The 19,940-nt window shown below is 44.2% G+C and overlaps 1 protein-coding gene across 2 annotated transcripts in view; it reads left to right on the forward strand.

Annotated features, from left to right (window-relative positions):
* LOC137375625 (short transient receptor potential channel 7) overlaps positions 1–19,940 on the forward strand; it is a 175,660-nt gene that overhangs the window by 133,896 nt on the left and 21,824 nt on the right. For both annotated transcript variants that reach the window (XM_068043009.1, XM_068043008.1), the window contains exons 3-6: positions 378–542; positions 2,580–2,796; positions 11,756–11,989; positions 17,210–17,474. In XM_068043009.1, the coding sequence (XP_067899110.1) occupies positions 378–542; positions 2,580–2,796; positions 11,756–11,989; positions 17,210–17,474 (881 nt within the window). The remainder of the gene's footprint in view (positions 1–377; positions 543–2,579; positions 2,797–11,755; positions 11,990–17,209; positions 17,475–19,940) is intronic.

Below are 19,940 nucleotides of genomic sequence, written 5' to 3' on the forward strand. Positions count from 1 at the left end.
CGGTGGTAACACTCTGTTTTGAATTTTCTTTTATCCAGGAATTACCTTGGAGCTGCTGCCACTCCTCTGCTGTAACTTTAGCATAAGAGTGCTTAAAATTCCATTTATGAACAAAAATGGGACTTTTTACTATACCTCTGGTGAAGTTATTGCAACAGAATGGGAGCAGCTTATAGATAGTCTTCTAAAGGAAATAGTGAAAATTATCTTATCAAGCTATTTTCTTTGAAATGATGGCTTTGTCCAAAAGCCCTTCCTCACTTTGCTATTGATGTTGAGGCAAAAATATTTTGTACAAAATATTACACTTTTAATGGTCTTCCTAATACATTGAAAACATGAAGCTGATTGCAAAATATTTCTTTTATTCCTGCTAGTTTGTTGCTCATCCTAACTGCCAGCAACAATTGCTTACAATTTGGTATGAAAATCTCTCAGGCTTGCGTCAGCGGTCAATAGCTGTGAAGTGCCTGGCTGTGTTTGGCGTCACCCTGGGCCTTCCATTTCTTGCAGTTGGATACTGGTTTGCTCCATGCAGCAAGGTACAGATTTTTCTTTCAGGCGTTTATTTTAAGAGCTGTTAAATTGATTTGTGCACTCAATACCTGTGTAGAATGTTAAAATAGATCTTCATTCTTTTTTTAAAATTGTGTCTACTCAATTACATACTACAAGAGGAACTTTCTCCCCAAAAAAACACTAACCCACCCACTTCTGGTTTTAACGCTCCAAGGATGCAGGTTGGCACTTATTCACTAATTGAAATTTAGTGTTGAGCGGCTAGATTTCCCAGGCTTCAGGAAACCCGCCAGCTAAATTGAAGTGAGGAACTGCTAGGTCAGAAGGTAAGTGCCTTTGCACCTACCTACTGGATCCAGCGTGCCTACCTGGCCAACCACCTACAATCGGACACCTTCTCTCAAACCCTTCCGACCTCCCCCAACAGCCTGTGGCCTCTGCCACCAGGCCTACAACCACCCATTTCCCCCCCACCCCACAGCCCCCACCACTGCCTGAACATTGTCCAAATAATTCTCATAGTTGTTTAATGAACATGGTTTCATTTTTGATTATTTTAGTAATGAGGAAAAGATAACAGAGTTTTAAAAAAAGTCAATTTAAGTAGCATATTACAACCAGCAACTTTAGAACAAAGATCTCTGAGCAAACAATGCTTGAAGGGCAGCACCCATAATGGTAATGGTAGTGTGCTGGACTAGCAATTATTTCCAAGGTCATGAGTTCAAATCCCACTTGTGAATCTGCATTCATGCACCAGAAAACTGACCAACAATGCTACTAGATTCTTGTTCAAACCCAACTAGTTCATTAGTGCCTCTCCTATCTCGTGTGGCCTACACACGACTCCAGTCCAACACTACATGGCTGTCTCTCAAAGCACACCACTCAATTAAAACCAGAATTACTTGGAGTGGTCAATAAATACCGATGTTGCTCATATTCAGAGCATAAAAGAAACATTGACACTGACCCTTGCATATAGTAGCTTCTGTCAACATGGAATATTTCTATTCTAAATCTAAGTGGAATATGGAGAAAAAAAGCAGAATCTCAGTAAAAACTAAGAAACCGTGAGCTAATCTGAATTGAGAAACAGCCTCCTGACATTTATAGATTTATTAAATGAACTGCCAACACAACACAACAATTGCAAAACTCTTAAATCATTTGAAAGGGAGCTTCTTAATTCATGTGAAAAGTGAAGAAACACAGCTTCATTGTTACTGACATAGATTGACGTAGAAATGTCTGTGAGAAGCCCAACTTCAGCATGTAGACTAACAAACTGATGAACCGAGACATTAGTTCTGATACAATTTTGAATTGATTGATTTTGCTCTCAAACTGCTCTTTTCATTATTAAAATAAATCAAAATGGTTGATTTTCTTTTACAAGATGAAGATATTTCTTGATAGATTTCCTCTATGCCATGACACTTTTAGGGATCTAGTCCCTATCTTGTTCATCTATTTACTTTTTTTCTCATAAGTAATAATTTAGTTCTCTTTTTGTTTAGTTCCAGCACTTTAACTCAAGATTAAATAAAACAAGGGATGACCTTCAATTGCTGACTGCCTATTTCTTGCCTGAAGAATGGACGGCCAGTAATTGAAAGTCTAGTGGGGACCTGGTGCAACTTTGTGCAAAAGTTCTCCTCCAGGCCCCACAAAAACCTTCTGGCCCACTGGCAACTCGTTCTCTCTACTCCGGAATCCCCTTCCTCCCAACTGGCCTTATTTGCCCTGTGGAGTACTTGAAAATAATTCTACATTTGATATCAGGAAGCATATATTGCCTTCCTGTGGCATTCTTTCCACCATTTTGCAGCCCTCTCTAGATAGTTTCTTAGCTCTATGAAGGGGGAGAACTCACTTCCATTGTAAAACAATGGGAAATTCATCTTGCTGTTTCTTTTACATGTCTAATGTCCCTTTATGTCAATTGCAACTAATATGCCAGCTGTCATTGAAATCACAGCCACATTCAGAAAATATTTTATAGAATTCAATCTTGTGTTGCTTACCATCATATGTTCTTGATGCTTCTTTGTTTTCAGCTGGGACAAATTTTAAGAAGTCCATTTATGAAGTTTGTAGCACATGCAGTTTCATTCACCATCTTTCTTGGACTATTGGTGTTAAATGCATCAGACAGATTTGAAGGTGTAAAGACTTTACCCAATGAAACTGTCACAGATAATCCAAGACAGATCTTCAGAGTGAAAACCACAAAATTTACATGGACTGAATTATTAATAATGAAATGGATACTAGGTAAGGACCTGTATTTATTTTTAAATGAAAAATACAAACTACCATATTTTAAATATTTGCAGTCGGCTTTTACATTTAATTTTCCTTGTGTGCATACATTGTAATTATGTACATTGTTATTATGTATACTGTACAAGTGTCAGGTGCATTCATTCAGACTTACATTACCATTGTAATAAAACTGCGCGAGCTATATGTTTTTCTAAAACACAAAATAATAAGTAAAAATATAAGAATACTATATTACCCAGTAAAATCTTGCTGACTTGTCACATGCTGTTGCATGCCTTCAGATCTTGTGTCATGTTGGCTAAGTTTCATAACCAACCACTCAGGGCAGCCAGTGCAAAATGGCAACAAAATTGAGGTCATGCTAAATGTATTTTGTTGAATTATATAAATTGACAAATATCTGGATGCAAGTTAAGAGCTGTAATTTGGTTTTGCTACTTAAGTGACGTTCATGGTAGACTGCTCAGGCTTTACACTAATGGTTTCTGGTATCATTTAGGTTCCTTGATTGAATTACAGTCTGCCCTGTGAACACAATGCTTTATAACAGATGGTCAAAGTTGGTAGTTTATCCCCCTGTCCGTTGCTATCTTCTATTATTCCAGTGCCAAATTGCATTGATTAAACTCTAAAACTGATCTTTTTAATAACAGGAGAATTGCCTGCCCCTCTTTAGTCTTCATAATCTTTGGTGTTACTATTGACGTTATAAACTTCATCAGCAAGAAGTTGAACGGTTTAAATTATTTTTCAACAGTAGGGTCACCAGATTGTACCAAGTGCACCTCAGGCCTATTGTAATCAAATATTAATGTTCCTTTAATCCATTGTGCAGGTAGGATTGGAAAGTTCATATGGATTGTCCATTCAGCATGATGCTAACAGATATAGTTATCTTTTCTAACACATAACAAGTATTGGCAATATACAAAAGCAGCTATATAATGTTAATTGAAATGGACAGATAATCTAAGGAAGCTAGCACCCAAATTTATGACTTCCCAAGACAGGGGATGAGGTTCCCTGCCAATAGCCCAAACTCAAAAAAAATCCCTTAGATGTCGGCCATTGAACTATTGTTGGTCTTCTTCTTCTTCTTCTTCTTCTTCTTCTTTGGCCTCCTTGTCTTCAGAGACAATGGGTAAGTGCCTGGAGGTGGTCAGTGATTTGTGAAGCAGCACCTGGAGTGGCTATAAAGGCCAATTCTAGAGTGACAGACTCTTCCACAGGTGCTGCAGATAAAATTGGTTGTTGGGGCTGTTACACAGATGGCTCTCCCCTTGCACTTCTGTCTTTTTTCCTGCCAACTGCTAAGTCTCTTCGACTCGCCACTCTTTAGTCCTGCCTTTATGGCTGTTCGCCAGCTCTGGCAATCACTGGCAACTGACTCCCACGACTTGTGATCAATGTCACAGGACTTCATGTCGCGTTTGCAGACGTCTTTAAAGCGGAGACATGGATGGCCGGTGAGTCTGATACCAGTGACGAGCTCACTGTATAATGTGTCCTTGAGGATCCTGCCATCTTCCATGCGGCTCACATGGCCAAGCCATCTCAAGCGTCGCTGGCTCAGTAGGGTGTATATGCTGGGGATGTTGTCCGCCACGAGGACTTCTGCTTTGGAGATATGGTCCCGCCACCTGATGCCAAGGATTCTCCGGAGGCAGCGAGGATGGAATGAATTGAGACGCCACTCTTGGCTGACATACGTTGTCCAGGCCTCGCTGCCGTAGAGCAAGGTACTGAGGACACGGGCTTGATACACTCGAACTTTTGTGTTCCTTGTCAGTGCACCATTTTCCCACACACTCTTGGCCAGTCAAGTTGTGTGTATTCACCCAGGTATATTGAAGAAATTTCAACACATTCTTCCCTTCACCTCTGTATCATTTTTCATTTTGTTTTTTTTTCTGCTGGCATTTAGGTTTTCATGAGTCTTTGTGCCAATTGGTGCAAATTTTTTGCATGTTCACTCAGCACATTACTGACATCAATGGGAATCTCCTTCTTTGACATGTTTGGAGGAAGAGAAGGACCAATAGGTTGATGCCAGGCTGCACGATGTAGCCTGGGCTCATTCATTGGTATATACATATCCAGACAGAGGTGTTCATTCTGATAGATGTTTAGTGCATACAGAGGCTCCATCAACTAAGTTCTCACAGCAGGTTTGATGGTGGTTTGATGTGTGTTGAAATCTGACTAACTGTTATGCTATATGATTTTTCAGAAGTACCCAAGTCACAGATGTTATGCTTTGCTTGATACAACATGAAAGAAGGTGTTGGAAATCTGAAACAAAAACATGCTGCCAGACCTGCTGAGTATTTCCAGCACTTTTTGTTTTTGTTTCATGAAAGAAGGTGTGTCGGGGTGATTGGTCGTATCTTGGTGGGAGAAGGCAATCGTATTTGCAGGCACTATGACACTTACCTGTGTAAGAGCCAAATAGAGAAATATAGCATCTACTGTAAAAACACCAGGGTACAGGTAGTGACAGTACAGCTTAGAAATTCGATCACGATGCTCCTGTTATACCGGTTGGAGGAGAGGAAGGAGGGCACTATGCAAGATGCCATACCCACAGCGCGTCTTCAGACAGCGTTTCTATTTTAATTTCACTGAGCAGCAATGTGCCAGCACCTTCGGTTCACAATGGAGGCTATCACTGAACTATATCACCAGCTGCAGTCACAACCTGAGCTTCAAACCAGGACATGCACAGCATGTCAAGGTCACCATAGCCCTTAACATTTATGCCACAGGGTCATTCCAGGTTGCAGCAGATGACATCATCAGCATAGTTTGCTGTTCACCATTGTATAAGAGAGGCCACCAAGGCTACTCACACAAGGAACTCTCCTCTTTCCCTATTGATAAAGCAAAGCAGGAAAAGAAAGCACGAAGCTTTGCCTGCACTGATGTCTTCCCCAGGATGCAAGGTGTCATAGACTGCATTTACATTGCCTTGCGTGTTCCCTATCACCAGCCTGGCACCTTCCTGAATAGAAAGGAAATCTGCTCCCTTGACTTCCAGCTTGTTTTCGATGCATCATGCCCAGTTTCCTGGCAACAGTCATGATTTATTTATCCTGTGCCAGTCTTCTGTGCCATCTTCATTGCAACCAGACCATCAGGTCACAGGCTGGCTACTGGGTGACAAAGTGTTTAAGTTGTGAGGTGTGGAGAAGTGAGGGTTGCAATATTGTTGACTGTAGGAAGTGCTGTGTGTATGAATAGGAGGAGAAGGAGGTGAACTAGTGTGGTGCATGTGATTATACAAAAGCAAAGGGATATAGGGAGGGAAGTTTTAAGATAATGAGGCTGTAGGTGATAGAAATGTGAGCAAATTTCTAGGCCTACCAGTTAGTTGTAGCCATATAAGCCTGCTTCCACTTCCTTAGGGGAATGATGCTGTGAAATGGTACAAATAGCAAGGTTCATTACTACTGCTCTACCTCCAGTAGCTCTACCTCCATTTCAGTAGCCATCAAGTAAGCATCATATGTTGGGCTGCTCCACCATTTTCCAAAAGACACCTTGGGTTACCTTTCTCTTCATTTCTGTCCATGACTTCTTAGTTCCCCATTCTTCAGCCTCAGCAAAGTTTTTTGAGTCTTTCTGAAAGATTCCAGAAGTTTTTGTCATTCTATTGTGACACTTTAGAACCACAGAACAATAGAAAGGTTATGGCACAGAAAGAGGCCATTCAGCCCATCGTGTCTGTGTGGCTGAAAAAAACTAGCCGCCCATTCTAATCTCACCTTCCAGCACCTGGTCCGTAACCTTGCAGGTTGCAGCATTATGTGCAGGTCCAGGTATCTTGTAAATGAGTTGAAGGTTTCTGCCTCCACCACCGATCCAGGCAGCGAATTCCAGACACCCACCACCCTCTGGATGAAAAGGTATTTTCTCATGTCATTTCTAATCCTTCTACCAATCACCTTAAATCTGTGCCCCTTGGTAACTGACCTCTCCGCTAGGGAAACAGGTCCTTCCTGTCTACTCTATCTAGGCCCCTCATAATTTTGTACACCTCAATTAAGTCACTCGTCAGCCTCCTCTGTTCTAAGGGAAACAACCCTAGCCTATCCAATCTTTCCTCATTGCTGCAACTTTCCAGCCCTGGCAACATTTTATCTTTATCCTCATAGCGTTAAATCTCACTTGCACACAATTTTCCACTCCCACCACTAATGTGCTTCCTACACCCACCAACCGCCTATGTGAATATTGCACAATGGTGTTAACCAATGAGTGCTATTTACAAATCCAGCAGGATTACCACCAGTTCTAAACCACGTACTACTAACTCAGTAAATGAAAACCACACAGGTTTTAAAGCCACGTAAGCGGCAATTTTAACTCCCAGCAGGTTTGGGATTGATGCAAAATGCACTCGCAGGGCTCGATTAAGGGCCAGGGTATTTTACCTCCTAAGCCTTCAATCTGCATGCCACTGATTAGCTACCCACATGAAACAGGGAGAAAGACCAGCAGGATGAAGTGCAAGTGGAATTCAGGTGGCCAGAGGCAGCAGAGAGCTTGCCAGGAAGCAGGTATGTTGTGGGTGGGATGTGGGGGGTGGGGGATGGGGGCGGTGGTGGTCAGTGGAATTTCACAAGATCAAATGGAGGAGTAAGGACAAGAGAGGTTGCAACTTTCCCTGTGGGGCTCAAAGGATCACTTCTGCTCCTCCTACCTCCACAAAGGAAAGTTTTACATTTACCTTGGGGGTTGACCCCTTCTCCCCAAACTGCACAAAGTACAGAGGTCACCCCTTCCCTCCGCAACCCCCCCACACTACAAATGCAGAGTTGACCCTGACCTTCACCACTACAGTAAAAATCCTAAGTTCCCCACTTCCCCACCTTAGTGGCGCCAGCTTTCTCTGGACAGGAAAGTGAAAACGCGTGAGTGCCGCCCATCGCACGGAAGCTCCGTATCCCACAGTAAGATCGTGGGAGTTGTATTTAAATAGAAACATAGAAAATAGGAGCAGGAGTAGGCCATTCGGCCCTTCGGGCCTGCTCCGCCATTCAAAAAAGATCCTGGCTAATTCAGTACCCTGTTCTTGCTTTCTCCCCATATCCCTTGATCCCTTTGGCGTTAAGAAATATATCTATCTCCTTCTTGAATATATTTAATGACTTGGCCTCCACTGCCTTCTGCGGTAGAGAATTCCACAGGTTCACCACCCTCTGAGTGAAGAAATTTCTCCTCATCTCGGTTCTAAATGGTATACCCTGTATCCTGAGACTGTGACCCCCTGGTTCTGGACTCCCCAGCCATAGGGAACATCCTCCCTGCATCTAGCCTGTCTAGTACTGTTAGAATTTAATAGGTTTCTATGAGATTCCCCTCTCAGTCTTCTAAACTCTAGTGAACATAGGCCTAATCGACCCAATCTCTCCTCATACATCAATCCTGCCATCCCAGAAATCAGACTAGTAAATCTTCTTTGCACTCCCTCTATGGCAAGAACATCCTTCCTCAGATAAGGAGACCAAAACTGCACACAATACTCCAGATGTGGTCTCACCAAGGCCCTGTATAACTGCAGTAAGACATCCTTGCTCCTGTAGTCAAATCCTCTTGTAATGAAGGCCAACAAACCATTCATCTTCCTAATGCTTTCTGCACCTGAATGCTTGCTTTCAGCGACTGGTGTACAAGGACACCCAGATCTTGTTGCACCTCCCCCTTTCCCAATCTATCACCAATCAGATAATAATCTGCGTTTCTGTTTTTACAACCAAAGTGGATAACCTCACATTTATCCATGTTCTACTGCATCTGCCATGCCACTCTCCCAACTTGTCCAATCACATTGCAGCCTCTTTGCATCCTCCTTACAGCTCACTTCCGCACCCCCCCCACCCCAGCTTTGTGTTGTCTGCAAACTTGGAAATGTTACATTTAGTTGCCTCACCCAAGTCATTAATATACATTGTGAATAGCTGGGGCTCAAGCACTGATCCCTGCGGTACTCCAGAAGTCACTGCCTGCCACCCGGAAAAAGACCCGTTTATTCCTCCTCTCTGTTTCCTGTCTGTCAACCAATTCTCAGTCCATGCCAGTAAATTACCCCCAATCCCATGTGCTTTAATTTTGCACACTAACCTCTTATGTGGGACCTTATCAAAAGCCGTCTGAAAATCCAAATACACCACATCCACTGGTTCTCCCTTGTCTATTCTACTAGCTGCATCCTCAATAAACTCCAGTAGATTTGTTAAGCATGATTTCCCTTTCGTAAACCCATGCTGACTTTGTCCAATCTCATTTATGCTTTCCAGGTGTTCTGCTATCACATCCTTTATAATAGACTCTAGCATTTTCCCCACTACTGATGTAAGACTAACTGGTCTGTAATTCCCTGTTTTTTCTCATAATGTTTATTTAAATATTTAAAGTCAGGTCCCATCTCCGAGTGGTGGAGGGGCTGCCACGGAGCGTTGCCGCCGCCGGGAACGTTGGGCCTGGCAATCCCGGTGTCAGGCTCCATAGCGGGCCACTGCCATTCCAATCTTCTAGCTCTCCCACACTCCCCCACCATGGAGCCCAAATTGGGGAGCTGAACAAATTTCAGCCAGTTTTGTGGGGAACAGTCATTCGCCTGTGATTTCCCCCAAATTGGCCAATCAATGCTTGCTGTCCAATTAAGGACACTGGGCAGGCTCTCGAAGCTGGAGGGCCAATAGGAAACCCTCCAGCTCGGAAGCAGCAGCAGGATGCCATGGCAGGTAAGTGAGGGAGAGGGCACCCCAAGAAGGCATCTTCTATCCAACTTTATTAAATATAAAATAAAAAATAAATCAAGCAGCTGGGCCACCATTGTGCGCCTTTGGCATCAACTGAAGCCAGGCAGGCAGGGAGGACCTCTAAGCCTGCCTGGAACATTGGCCCCAGGTCTGCCACTGGGAGACCACCTCCAGGCAGCAGCCCCACTCCCTGCCACTTCTGGGGACCTGGGGGTTGACTGGAAAATCCCAGACATCCTCAGATAATAGGGCTTTAATGAAGTCAGTGGGCTACCTGCCACTTGCGGGCGGGTAGCCCTGCTTCACCCCCCCAATCCCACCTCTGGGACAATAGCCCACGTGCGGGATGGAGCCAGGCAACTGGCACACAGGCCAATGGCACAAAATTCTGCGCCCACCCGCCTCCATGCCTGCTCCCATCAGGGCCTAAAAGTTCAGCTCGAGGAGCAGAATTTTATTGTGCTCTTGGAGGTGGGCACAAGAGGTAGAGCATGGCAGCCCAACCCAAACCCGACGGGACCCGACAACATGTGTCGGGTTCGAGTTGGGTCGCTCTTCCGGGTCTGGTGGTCGGGTCGCACGCACTCTATCATCACCTCCGGTACGTGGCTCCCATCTTAATGTACTTTTTAAACAACCTTTCAAGTCCAGTTACAGTTATTTGTTGCTTATCTGCACAAGCTTAAAAAGTGAAAAACGGAAGCTAGGTTAACTGAACATTCCGGTGGTCAGGTCGGGTCGGGCGCAGGAAAATATGAAAGGACTCGGGCCGGGTCGGATGTGGTTCTGTCAGGCTCGGGTTGGGTTTCATTTGCAGACCCGAGCAATCCGTTACACAGAGACAGGGTGGGGCGAAAATATGCCACTCCTGACATTGCCCAGGCCTCTGCCATTTTGTCCAGGGCAGGGAAGGCCATAGACGCCCTTCTCGCCCTTCTCGCCCCAGGTCAATTGAGGCCCAATTAATGACCACTTAAGGGCCTCTTCCCACTACCACAATTTTGAAGAAGGCAGAGGGGTCCACCACTGCAGGGTGACACCACCAGGTAAAGCCTGGCAGCCTTCTAGCAAGGTCGGGGGGTGGGTCCCTCCTTTGGCGGAAATTTAGGGCCTCCAGAAGGCCCCCCAGCAGCAATCGCCACTCCTCTGGGAAGCCACCACCCCCCCCCCCCAACCCTCTCAACACCCTCCCCACCACCCCTTTGCTGGAGCCTGCATGAATGGCCCAGGCAACCCTGACCCTACTCACCTTTCCCAAGGTCCTGGATGTCATCAAGGTTGCAGAGCCGCCTGCAGTACTGGCAGTCGCCACTGCTCCCAGTGGCACTGCCAGTACTCCAGAGCTGCCGATCTTCCGATTCGCCTACAGCTGTGGAGGTGGGAGCTCATTCCTTAAATGGACGATATCCCTGATGGCGGGCAGTTAATTGCCTGCCCACTGTGGAATGGCTTCAGTGGTCTGCCTTCCGATCTGCCGCCAGGACCCCCGTCATCAGATTACAATGCAGCCTTAAGTCTCATGCCTCATTAACGTTTTGTGCATGAGCTGTTAGCACTTATCGTGCCTCCACAGGCAGCTCACACATTGAAGACAATCAATATCAGCCCACTTGCCTCACCAGCAGCCCAAAGGTAAGTCCCAGAAGGAGGGTTGGAGCAGTTAGCAGCCTGGGTGGGGTGGCAGTCATGATGGCTATGCAGTTGGGAGAGCACTCTTGCTCTTTCTAGCTCTATAGGAACGTTTTCCTTTCATCTAAAACTTGCCTAACGCTGGCAGTTGCTGCTTAAGCTGCAGGATCTGCTGAAGAAAACACCCACTTGCTGTGACAGAGCTTAAAACAGGTGTTAGGTTCCTGATTTATGCATGTAATGGACCAACAACCATGTTAAGCAGCTGCCAGGGGGGTCTGAAAAAAGCCTGACCCAATTTTGGCTTGTCCTTTTTCATGTGTTCTTGAGGTGCAAGATCTCGGTCCTCAAAATTAGATCTCACTGTGCCCATGTTATGCCCATAAAATGGGTGCAAGGTCCAATTTCTACCCAATCAATTAGGAAACAAAATATACACTTTTCCATTTAATGCAAGTACAATAAAAGTATTTCGATTGTTAATTTGAATTTAGTTACTCAACTAAAAGGTCAGGTCAGACCTCTCCTAATAAAAATAAATTTCTTGTTTTCAGGTATGATATGGACAGAATGCAAAGAATTGTGGGCAGAAGGACCCAAAGAATACGTCATGCATTTGTGGAACATGCTAGATTTTGGGATGTTATCTATCTTTGTTGCCTCATTCACTGCAAGGTTTATGGCCTTTCTAAAGGCTTCTGAAGCACAACTGTATGTAGATATCTATGTAAAAGCTAGTGACCTCTCCAAGGCATCACTGCCTCCAGAGGTTGCATACTTCACTTATGGTAAGTTGAATTGCTGGCTTATTTCATTTGCTACACTTCATTGGCATAGGGTGTGATAAAATATTCCACTTCAAATTTTTTGATTCTTCTGCAAACTGAAAATCATATAAAGTAAATGTTTTCTTTGATTCAATTTTCATTCATTTTATATTAAACAGCTCAGTATCATTTGTATACCAACTGTCATCTAATTCAAACTATCCACAGACCATTTATGCTTAGAGGTTGCCACCTTGTGGTAAAATCTATCCTTGTAATGAGGCAGTAAAATAAGGGCTGAATTTTGTTGAGCTCCTGATTTTGGGCTCCGTGGCGGGGATGGCCGGAAGATCACAGCGACAGCAGCCCACCACGGAGCCCGATGCCGGGAATGCCAGGCCCAATCTTCTCGGCGGCGGCGAGGCTCCATGGTGGCCCCCCCCCCCCCAATGGCTCGGCGATGGGACCCAACTTTAAATACTGAAATAAACGGCATGAATACATTAACATAGCATTCCCGCGATCCTACTGGCTGTCCGCAATCTTCGGTGCGACAGCCAGGACTCACATGCCTTCACTTTCCCGTCCAGGGAAAGCTGGTGCCACCGAGGTGGGGAAGGGGGGACCACAGGATTTTTAGTGTAGTGCTGAGGGAGGGGAGGGGAGTCAAGTCTGCATTTCTAGTGTGGTGGTGGGGGGGAAGGGGTGACCTCTGCACATTGTGCAGTTGGATGAGGGTGAGAGGAAAACTATTCAATTTAAATGTTTTGGGGGTGGGGAACGTGGCTACCATTTATTTCCTGTGTATTGGGGGTGGGGGTCACAGTGTACAGTTGTAGTGGAGGGGGGTGATTCTGGGGTTGAATTTTGTACTCTGTGCAGGTCTGACAGCCCTTTAAAAAGGGCACAGAGGCAGCTGACGCCATTGCTGGCGTTGCAGAACCTGCTCGCGCCACTTGGTTGGGGAGGAGTGGGGAGGAGGGGGGGGTGGGCGGACTGTCCTGGGCATGGAAATGAGCCGCCATGCACTAGATCGCGGCGACATGGCGGCGCACGGCCCACATATGTAGGCTGCCATTTTTTCACCCGCCGCCGCTCCCGGCAGCAGGAGAATAAAATTCAGCCCTACGTCTCCATAGCACTGGTCAAAAGAGAACAGGGAGTTCTCCTGGTGTCCTGGCCAACATTTTTCCCTCAATCATACCATCAAAAACACATTGTCTAAGCAGTCCACAAAAGCAAAGTACAGCAGCTGCAGGAAATCTGAAATAAAAACAGAAAATGCTGAATGCACTCAGCAGGTCTGGCGGCATCTGTAGAGAGAGAAACAAAGTTAATGGGCGGTATTTCATGCTCTTCCCCCATGGCGGGTCTGGAGGCGGGGGTGGGGGGGGGACGTTTAATCAGATGGGATGTTGTGGCCGTGAACGGCCTTCCCTTCCCGCTTCCAATTGAGGCCCTTAAGGGGCAATTAATGCCCAATTAAGGTCCTCTTCCTGCCGCCGCTGGTATTAACCCAGCGATGTGTGGGCCTGTCACCACGTGGGGAGCATGACATGCAAACCCATGTGGGGTTGCTTGTGGTCTCCCAGAGGTGTGTCCCGCGTTCAAAGGCACTCAGTGCCTGATCAAGGGACCTGGCATCGGGACGGGAGGGACCCGCTGAGAGCCACGTCCCTGCCCTTGTTGATGGCCCCCCCTACACCCCTCTCCCCTGCGAACCCAACCCCGTGAAACCGCTCCTGCCATCACTTACCTCTGGCCTGGGTCATTCTGCGATCCTAGGCATGTGGTGCACGTCGTTCTGGCAGCAGCGGCACTCATGCGCCTTCACTTTCCTGTCCAGGGAAAGCTGGTGCCACCAACATGGGGAAGGGGGGTAAATTTAGGATTTTTAGTGTAGTGGAATGGGGGGGGGGGGGGGTGATCTCTGCATTTCTCGTGTGCGGGGGCTGGGGGAAGAGATGGCCTCTGCACTTTGTGCAGTTGTGTGTGAAGTCGGCGGGGGAGGTCAACTATTCAATTTAAGTGTTTTGTGGTGGGGGAGAAACGCGGCTACCATTTATTTTCTGTGTATTTGTTTCTCTCTCTACAGATGCCGCCAGACCTGCTGAGCATTTTCAGCATTTTCAATTTTTATTTCAGGTTTCCTGCAGCTGCTGTACTTTGCTCTTGTGGACTGCTTAGACAATGTGTTTTTGATGGTATTGATTAAGGGAGAAATGTTGGCCAGGACACCAGGAGAACTCCCTGTTCTCTTTTGAACAGTGCTATGGAGACGTTGGGCTGAATTTTATTCTCTTGATGCCGGGGGTGGCGACGGACAAAAAAATGGTGGTCCGCACCGCCGCGATCTAGTGTATGACAGATCATTTCCATACGCAGGGCGGTCCGCGCCCCCAATCACATGGCGGGGGCGGGCTCTGCAATGGCCCGGTGGCGCTGCTGAGCAAAAGAGCTGCCGGCCCCTGATTGGCCAGCAGCTCTCGGCATGTGAGACTTCTCGCCCTCAGGGTTCCGATCCTGGGAAGGGCCCACCAGTGGCCTGTCAAGTGCCTGATTGGCTTGTCATACAGCAGACCTTCCCCAAAGGAGGTAACACAGGTCTCTCACCTGCTGTCCAGCTAGCAGCCGAGACCTTCGTCACCTCCATAAAATTCCCCCCGACATTTCTGTTTTCATCATAAGAAATGGCAAATGGTCATTGACCTGAACCGCTAACTCTATTTGATCAGTCATTGATTTGTTGTTTGTTGAAGTTTAGTACGTACAAATTGGCTACTGTTTTTACCTATTCCACTAAACGGCAGGTTAAAAATAAACAACGTGTATTCAATGGATGCAGTTCACATAGCAATGGATGAAATGGAAAAAGACAAAGGAGGGGGCTTGATGCTTGTCCAACAAACGCAAAGTAGCAATCAACCATGTCAATAGAATGTTGACCACAGAGCTAAAGCATTTAGATATGTCAGGGGAAGTTGTGATCAAACTATATGGAACAATGGTCAGACTATACCCTGAGTACTGTGTCTAGTTCTTGTCATCAAGAAACAAAAGAGACATTTAAATATTGGAGGCAATGCACAAACAAGTCATAAAGATGATCCCAAATGTCAAGATCACCGTTATTTATTTATTTATTTAGAGATACAGCACTGAAACATGAGGAAAGATTTACCAGACTTAGGCTCTTTAAACCAGAAAAGAGGCATTGGAGAGCTGATTTTATATCAGTATATAAAATGGTATGAAAATGGTGTATCAGGAATATTACTTAGAATCATAGAAAGTTTAAGTCACAGAAAGAGACCACTTGGCCCATCGTGTCTGTGTCAATCGAAAAATGATCCACCTATTCTAATCCAACCTTCCAGCATTTGGTCCGTAGCCCTGCAGATTACGGCACTTGAGGTGCATATCTAGACTGCTTTTGAATGAGTTGAGGGTCTCTGCTACCCTTTCAGGCAGTGAGTTCCAGACCATCACCACCCTCTGGGTGAAGAAGTTTTTCCTCATCTCCCCTCTAATTTTTCTACCAACCACTTTAAATCTATGCCCCCTGGTCACTGACTTCTCTGCTAAGGTGACTAGACCCTTCACCTCCACTCTATCCAGGCCCCTCAAAAATTTGTACATTTCTATCAGATCTCCCCTCAATCAAATTGTGGGAATAGGACAAGAGAACGCAGCTTCAAACTAGTAAAAGGTAACCTTAGTGTATGTTCCAGAAAGCCAGTTGGTGAAGGATAGAACTGAAGCCAATCTTTACACACTTTTACAAGCATTTATTTAGTATTACACATTACAAGCAAGCACCTCCTAATTCAACAACGACAGTTTTAGTCTGTGTCTATTTATAGGGGCATAAGTGAATCCCCAGTTATCGCCCACCACCTGCATACAATTACTTACAATTATTATATAATTAACACTTAAGATTTATATTCGGGAGTGCTTCATGCAGAGTGATCAATATTTGGAATGGACTTCCCAATGGATGGTGGAGGTGAAAACGTTGGATGCATTTAAAGAAACAATTGGAATATGCGAAAGGGGGGGACTGTATGGTGTTTTTGAATGGATGAACTAACCTGGGCTGAGTGGTTTTCCTCATCTGTAATTACCTTGTATCTTGTGAACAGTAACTACTTTAAAAGTAAGTTAATTGGATTTTCAGGCCCCAGGTATGGAGCAAATCAGGATCAGTTGTGATATCTCACATGGTGAAATAGCCTGATGGCATATCAGGTAAGCTAATGTCTTCATGTTATTTGATCATGTGGGACATCACATCAGAGTCTGACCTCATTCTTATCCATTGCCATCAGAGATCAATAAAGTATATTTACATTTTGAATGCAGTTTTAAGTCTGTGTATAAACTATGAAGTTTGTCTTATCTGACCATGTAAAGACAATGAAATTTGATCAAAGATCCAATGAAAAAAGAGCCCCATGTATGAGAAAGGGAGAGAAAAAGAAAACAGTACGACTGTGTCTTTTAGATTATAGGCCAAGTCTCACTAACCTCCATTCCTAGTGAAAAATGGCACAGCAGAGAGACGAAAATCAGTGCAATATGTGAGACAAGGGAATGCAGTTTTCCAGAGCACTATTCTTGTTTGATCAGATAGTCTGGTTCACTAAACCATTACATTTCCTTCTTTTTCATTGTCAAGCAACAACTTCCTGATTGTTTTCAACAGATGTGGGGACAGGCTCTTCGAAAGTTTGAGTATCCCTGGGATGGCCCATTTCAACACAAGGCAGCAATTTACCAACTGAGCCATTATGACTGCTCAAAGTGACACTACGTAAAACATTATCACTAACATTTTTTTCACATGTTTTTGAATTATGATCAACAACACAAATTCAGACAGTGTAACAGGAGTACACACCACAGCTCAACAAACAAAAGCACTATTCCCAAATCAGTGAACTTTGATTTTCCAGCACATGGCTGCTATTTCATGAACTAATAAAATCTCTTTCATGACCCTGAGTATACAGATGCTAATGTTGATTCAATATAACTTTACTAAACTGCAAAAAAGTGGAAAAATAAATGGATTCAGATACAGTTTTGCCATGGTACTAATCTTTTCCACATTGATTATGAAAATGGGAGGAATTGTGTACAGTGGCATAACAATGTCTGAACTGCATATTTATTTCTTTATCAGCTCCGGGATGTATTTTTCAGGAGATATATGTTTTCTCCCTCACTTTTTCCCAGCTAGGAACAAGTGGCTTCCATCTGATCCACAAATCATATCAGAAGGACTTTATGCAATCGCTGTTGTGTTAAGTTTCTCCCGAATTGCTTACATTCTACCAGCAAATGAAAGCTTTGGTCCTCTGCAGATCTCCCTTGGAAGGACGGTGAAAGATATTTTCAAGTTCATGGTCATATTCATTATGGTATTTGTTGCGTTCATGATTGGGATGTTTAATCTTTATTCCTACTATTTGGGAGCAAAGTATAATCCAGCCTTTACAACGTAAGTAAATGCATGGTTCCTATTTCATAATGTAGAAAATAATATTTTATTTTATGCAGTCGGAACAGATTTTATGGAATGATATGATAAATACTGGCATAATCATTTTTAGCTACTTTCTATGCAAATTTATTCAGCTAAAAAAGTGGCAAATGTTTCAAAAATGCAAGTGAAATTCCAGTTTACCTCCACATTTTTTAAAATTCAGGCATTGTTGCTCATTACTTATTGATATTCATTAAACCACATATTTGTGTATGGCCTTTTGTATAAGCAGCCATTTTGTGGACACTAGTAAGTGTAAAGAAAAAAAATCTCCACAGCCAAAGTTATTAACTGTCGATAGCTCCTAGTTCTGAAAGCTAGGGAAGATTCTATCTCTTTTCTCCCACTCTAAGGGCTATGAGTGTGGGCCGGGGTCTTTCCGGGGGGTGGGTGGTGATCACTGCCAGGGGGGCCCTCAGGAGGCCCTGGATTGCCCTCAAAGGAGAGACCCCCCAATCCCGCTAGGACGTCGCCAGGCTATACCTGCCACTGTCTCCCCGCGGTGGCGGGGCCCTATGCCTTCCATACAAATGAGGCGGAGGCGGCAAGAAGCCCTCAAGTGGCAACTTAAGGGTTTCAATTGGCCTGGGACAGGAAGGCCCTACTCACTGCCCGGACTAAATGGCAGAGGGCCCAAGCAATGTCAGGAATGGTGCCCCCTGAATTCCACAGTTTCCCCATGCCCCATAATATAAATTGAGGAGAACTCTAGAATACTGATCTAGCCTTACATCATTATATAAAATTTATCATGCACCAATTTCCTTCTTTTCCATAGTTACAACAGCTGGGGGGGCCTTCAGGTTCAACATAAGACTTAGCCACCTCCATTTGTAACTATCTTTTTAACCCTCAGTCACATTAATAACCAGATATTCATTCAGCTCTTTTTGCTAAGAGTATTCCACATAACCATTACTCGATGGAAAATTCCTTTTAATTAGAAATTATGCTTGAAATCTCTCAATTTGATAGTCACGTTTTTTAATTATATACTCAAGAGTCAATGTTAGAATCTACTTTTAGCTGCATTATCATTCCTGTGAACATTTACAAAATTTTAATCATGTCTCTCAATCTTTGTTTTTTACATTGAAAACAAATTAATTTGAGTATTTCTTCATAACTTAATGTTCAAGTCCTGAAATCACATTTTCACTCTTCTCTGAAATATTTCCAATTGATTATTGCATTTTTATAATATTCCAAATGTCGACTTACTGATGATCTAAACAAAGTTAGAATATTAGTAATTAAGTCATGATAGTCTATTGAATTTCTCCGTAAAAAATTGCATTATTGAAAATGAAGAGACGTTCGTTGAAACAAACTCTTCAAGCAAGAACCAGGCCAAGTACAATAAGTTGAGGCGGGAAGTGAAGAGGAAAGTAATACTGGCAAAGAGAGAATATGAGAATAGAATGGCCATTAATATAAAAGTGAACCCAAAAATCTTCTACCAGCGTGTAAATAGTAAGCGGTTAGTAAGAGGAGGGGTAGGTCCTAATCGGGCCAAAGAGGGTGATATATGCTTAGAGGCGCAGGGCAAGACTAGAATACTTAATGAGCACTTTGTATCGGTGTCTACTAGGGAAGAGGATGCTGACAAAATATCGGGAGAACACAAGAAATAGGAGCAGAAGTAGACTATATGGCCCATCGAGCTTGCTCTGCCATTCAATACAATCATGGCTGATCTTTTGCTTCAATTCCACTTTCCTGCCTGCTCCCCATATCCTTTGATTCCCTGTGAGACCAAAAACCTATCAATCCCAGCCTTAAATGTATTCAGTGATGGAGCATCCACAACCCTCTGAGGTAGAGAACTCCAAAGATTCACAACCCCTTGAGTGTAGTAATTTCTTCTTATCTCAGTCCTGAATGTTTGGCCCCTTATCCTGAGACTGTGTCCCCGTGTTCTAAATTCCCTGACCAGTGGGAACAACCTCTCAGCTTCTACCCTATCGAACCCTTTCAGAATCTTGTATGTCTCAATTAGATCATGCCTCATTCTTCTGAACTTGAGAATATAGGCCCAATTTACTCCGCCTCTCATCATAGGACAACTCTCTCATCCCAGGGACCAATTTAGTACTTGTAATGGATGGGATGAAAATTGATAGGCAGAATGTACTGGAAAGGCTGACTATGCTCAGAGTGGTTAAGTCACCTGGTCTGAATGGCTTACATCTGGGTTGCTCAAGGAAGTGGGCGTGAAGATAGCGGAAGGGCTTGCCATAATCTTCCCTAGATACTGGGGAGGTGCCAGAGGATTGGCAAATGACAAGTTGGACACCCTTATTCAAGAAAGGGTGTAAGGACATTCCTGGTAACTACAAACTACAGTTTAACATCAGTGGTGGTTAAAGTTTTAGAAACAAGAATTAGGGGAAAAAATCAACAGGTACTTGGAGAAGTCTG

The sequence above is a fragment of the Heterodontus francisci genome, chromosome 12 (assembly GCF_036365525.1).
Source record: "Heterodontus francisci isolate sHetFra1 chromosome 12, sHetFra1.hap1, whole genome shotgun sequence".
Lineage (NCBI taxonomy): Eukaryota > Metazoa > Chordata > Chondrichthyes > Heterodontiformes > Heterodontidae > Heterodontus > Heterodontus francisci.